This window comes from Centruroides sculpturatus, unplaced genomic scaffold (assembly GCF_000671375.1).
Source record: "Centruroides sculpturatus isolate CEXI.00-Female unplaced genomic scaffold, Cexi_2.0 scaffold166, whole genome shotgun sequence".
Classification (NCBI taxonomy): Eukaryota; Metazoa; Arthropoda; class Arachnida; order Scorpiones; family Buthidae; genus Centruroides; species Centruroides sculpturatus.
This window is the reverse complement of record NW_019384423.1, coordinates 575782-580464: the sequence shown is the minus strand read 5'-3', so window position 1 is coordinate 580464 and position 4683 is coordinate 575782. Positions and strand designations below refer to the sequence as shown.

Here is a 4683-nt window from a genome sequence, read left to right as displayed (position 1 = left end):
TTTTTTTTTAAATAAATTATCGTTAATCATTAATGGAGTGATGGATTATCCATCATTTACCCATTTTGAAATTTCTGCTAGCATAAATAAATATTGAAAAATGTTTAGAAACTGTTTTTTTTTTTTTGTTTTTATCAATATTATGTCAATAAGGTCACGTAAAAATTTTAAAACGAGATTTTTTTTTCAAAAAAAAGTTTCCTAATTAGAATAACAAATAACTGGCACATTTACATGATTTCTATTGTTTCATCTGTTAAAATATAAATATTTAGAATATACATTTACAACATTATTAACATTATTTATAAAGTTTTACTGCTTCTTCTATGTCCAGATAAATTTATTGTAACTATAAATAAGAAAAATAATATTATTTGTGATTCTTTCAGCGATTATAGCAGTTTTTCAAAAGTATATCTAGTTATACAACCAAAACCAATGGTCAGAAGATAAATCACTTGGAAAAGCCACAAATCTTTCGTATATCAGGCACTTTTTGCGATTTATACAGAAAACCAACACGACAAAAGAAAATATAATGGAAGTTAATTCAAACGAAAGAAAAATTAGAAAATTATATTATTATCGGTAAGGAATTTACAATCAAATATTTACTTGATTTATTGTCTTTTATATTATATTGACTTAAGATATTTTAAAGTATATTGCGATATAAACGCATTTAAATGAATACAATCTTTAGTTTTGCCAATCAACAGTACATTACAAACTAAAGAATTTTAGACTTGTTTAAATTTCTTTAATGTACCAAATACATCTTAGTCAAGTTTCCAGAAAGATAAATATTTTGATTATTAATAATCAAAGAGATAAAACAGTCTTCAATTATAATTAAAATAGCCACAAAATCTTTTAACTCGTCTTTCAATTAGCAAAATTGAATATATTCGAGATCAAAAGATCCAGTTTTAACAATAGACGACAAATCAGTTAAATATGTTTTGAAAAGATATGCAAATTTATCTGGAGACTCCTTCGATCATTCTAAACGTTTGACGAAATTCGTTTATACTGAATAAGATATCTTTAGAATATTTCATCCATAAAATTTGTTTTAAATTATAAACGCGCACATTTTTATTTTACATTTAATTGAAGCGATATGAATATATAGTAGCAACACTTAAAAATTTTCATATCTAATACAAATATATAAAAGTAAAAACCAGAGATAAGTATTTATACTCATTTTATCAAACTTAATTTATCATTACTTAATATGAATGAATATGTACTGTATCTAGCCAATTTTTCTGTTTACAAAATTCTATAGTTCGGAGCTATTTGTATAGCGACCATATACCACTTATTCCTAATTGAACTCTTTATTTTTATTGGGACAATAAATTTTACTTAACTCTTTCCACTAAGGAAGGATTCCTGCTTTAATGTTTATAACTGTGGTGGTCCTGTCGTGTACAAACCAGTCGGTGAGTGAAAGGGTGCAGAAGTTGTCTGTCCTCTTGCCAGTGATTTTAGCTTTTATCGTTTTCGTGTCAACCAACGGCGTAAAATTACTCGTTAAATTATCTTAATTTAGTTTCTATCCATCACAAAATGGCAGTTTCACATTATACTTATACTAATAGAATACCTAAACCTTTATTTTATTTTATCGTAATCAACTACGGTTGTTTTAAATAAATTTTTCAACTTTTAAAAAATATTTTTACTTTTATATGCTTAGTTAACTGTTTCTTTATAAAATTTTAAATTTAAAAAGAAATTATTGAGGTTACCAGACTAGAAAAGAAATCAATTTTCAAACGCCAACAAGATCTTATTCATCCATGTCAGAATTATCGCAGTATGTTGTTAATGACATCTGTTACGTTTTTCTATCTTGATAAAATATAATTTTAATTTTTGATAGGATACACCCATGATCTCAGGTCATTAGTTGGTAGCATATATCTAACTATAAACGCCCATTACTAGATTACGAGAGAACGAGGGTTGTTCATAAAAATTACAAATGTTAATTAATTTATGCCTTTTAACTAGACTTTTTTATACTTGTGTATATTTACTTAAAAACATTAGTAGATAAATAAATAAATAATATAGAGTAATAATTTATAGAAGTGCTAGCAATCAATTAAAAAGTGGTAGATGCTTTTAAAAATAAGTTCACTTTGTGCACTGTCATTACAAATTTGAAATTATTAATAAAAAAAAAGGAAAAAACTGCCAACTAATGTCCCCTATAATCTAGCAAATTTTTCTGAAAATTTTTGACCTGAAAATTTATCATGCTACACTGGACAATGTAACACGTAAATTAAATGAAAGAAAACGGCAGCCTGATCTCGAAATAACTCTATTATTCTCATTTTTAAATAGAACCAGGTCTTTTCCATTTTCGTACTAAAAGTTGCTTAGGGTGAAGCGGAGATAAGGTCAAAACCGTACGTCACCCACAAAAACTGGCGACGTGTCTGAACGATGGGGTTAGCAATACCTCAGGCACTTTATAACCCGAGTTACTTGAAAAACTTCAACCCTTGGCTAAAATTGAGCCATAAAAATAACAAACAGTTTAATTAAATCTTGGAAAAGACGAAAAGATAAGCTATCGAGTTAAATATATCGTAATTCTATTCTAAAATTATAGAAGCAATGAACAATATTAGATTTTTAAAACACACTAGAGAGATTTCGTAATTGAGAGTAGGGGAAACTGATGGCAACCTTCCAAGGACAATTGCATAGTTCGCAATAAGTTATCAATGATGAATACCAACTTTCTGGCTATTTGCTTTGGCGGCTAATACAAACGCCTTCTTGCCAGTCACATGATCTAAACAAACACAACAACACGTGATCAAATTATTTTTACGACTAAAACAGATATACACAATACTCACTTTCCATCCGGCGGAGCTATTACTGTCTCCTTTATCCTTGAAATAAGGAACATTTTGTACCATCCAATCATATATTTGTGACAACGTTAATCTCTGTTCCGGTGAACTCTGTATCGCTTGTGTTATAAGTTCAGCGTAAGACATATTACCCCAAGCGTTTCGACGAGACGAGTTTTTTTTAGGAGGTTGGCCACATTGATCAACTCCACTCGAATTATGATCTTGAACCATAGTCGATTTGTCATCGTCTTTATCGGCCACATTTTCTGGTCGGGGCAAAGGCCAAGTATTGGATCTGGCACGTGTCTGTGGTTCAAAATTCGGATCGATGTCTGACATATCCATATTTCGAACAGCGGCACACAAAAATCCTACAACAAACTACAGAAAGAGGAGAGAGATATGACGAGCGCCAGTCAATGCGCAGTCAGCAAGTAGTGGTAGAATGATCAACAGGTTATACTACTGTACGTAAAAAGGCGACACTATCAGACTTCAAATGGCCATTCTTCTAGTTCATATTGATCAAGTCAACTAATTACAGTACGCTGGACATCGCTGCTCGAAAATCGTATCATCTTCGAGAACTCGAAGCTCACACAAAAACGTGAAAAGCAAACACACTTGTTGAAATAACTAGTAACAATTCGTAAGAGTATACTGTAATAGGAAATGATAATACAGTCTGCTTCTAGCAGGAGTTTTCAAGTTTCCTCCGAATAGCAGTCAGAACGAACATCCTAACACCAGCGAGTCTGACTGTGTTCTGCCTCTCTCGCTTTCTGCTGGGCCTTCCCACGCAGCGTCGCTGACGTCAGTACAAACGTCATCGCTCTTCGTGACGATCTGATTGCTCGGTTTGTCCGCGAGATGGCGCTTTTCTCTTTGCTATCGGGAAAAACGCTGCTACTTAATGAACTTAATGATTGAATTTGTGGCCTTATGAATTCATTAATCGTATTTTCTTCTCAAGATTAACAGTAATAAAATATCACCGACCAAGTTTTCACTCTACATTTATTGAATTATAACTTTTTTAATACCATACGATAGCAAATATTAGTGCAACTTACATACGATTACAAGCCACAAATAGATTAGAAACTTATATTTAAGGCTTTATATAATTTTTAAGCATGTTTTTACAAAAAAATCTGTTTAAAATATTCATTTCATTATGTGTATAGTCATTTGAATAATGACATTTTTACACTTTATATCGAACATTTATGCAAGTCGTAAAATGCATTAACGCCTTTACTTCGCTAGGATTTCTTTATTATAAAAGATACAAGATTATTTTACGTTCATATACATATAAAAAAGCTGTATTTATGTAGTATAACGTTCAATTTGAATCGCCAATAAACGATGAATCAAATAAATAACTTATCATTATAAACCGTTGTATAAAATACTCGATTATAAAGTATCTGAAAGAATAGATAAAACTAGATACACGATATTTGAGCGCATTGTAATTTGTTAAAATAATAATTATATACTAGAAAATTTCCAATAATTGCTAATAAAGTAATAGTATAATAAATTATATTATAATTACATATTTAACAATAATGGGAGAGTATTATTATATACAGTTTAATGATGATTTATGTCTCGATTAAAAGAATACCGTATTCAAAAGTCCAGAAGGTTTTAAGAGGAATGCCCGATAATAGTTTCTATAGCCTACACTCTTGACTCACAAGTTTCTGACTAAATAGTTATGAGTAAATACAGTAGTTTTGATATTTTGAACTGATAAACTATTAATAAAATAAGATAAAAG

General features: G+C 30.0%; 1 protein-coding gene across 1 annotated transcript in view; it reads right to left on the bottom strand.

Moving 5' to 3' along the window:
* LOC111619480 (forkhead box protein O-like) overlaps positions 1-3677 on the bottom strand; it is a 29170-nt gene extending 25493 nt beyond the window's left edge. Inside the window, exon 1 of the mRNA XM_023361204.1 lies at positions 2892-3677. Within this exon, the coding sequence (XP_023216972.1) occupies positions 2892-3236 (345 nt within the window). The 5' untranslated portion in view covers positions 3237-3677. The remainder of the gene's footprint in view (positions 1-2891) is intronic.
* Positions 3678-4683: the final 1006 nt, after the last annotated feature.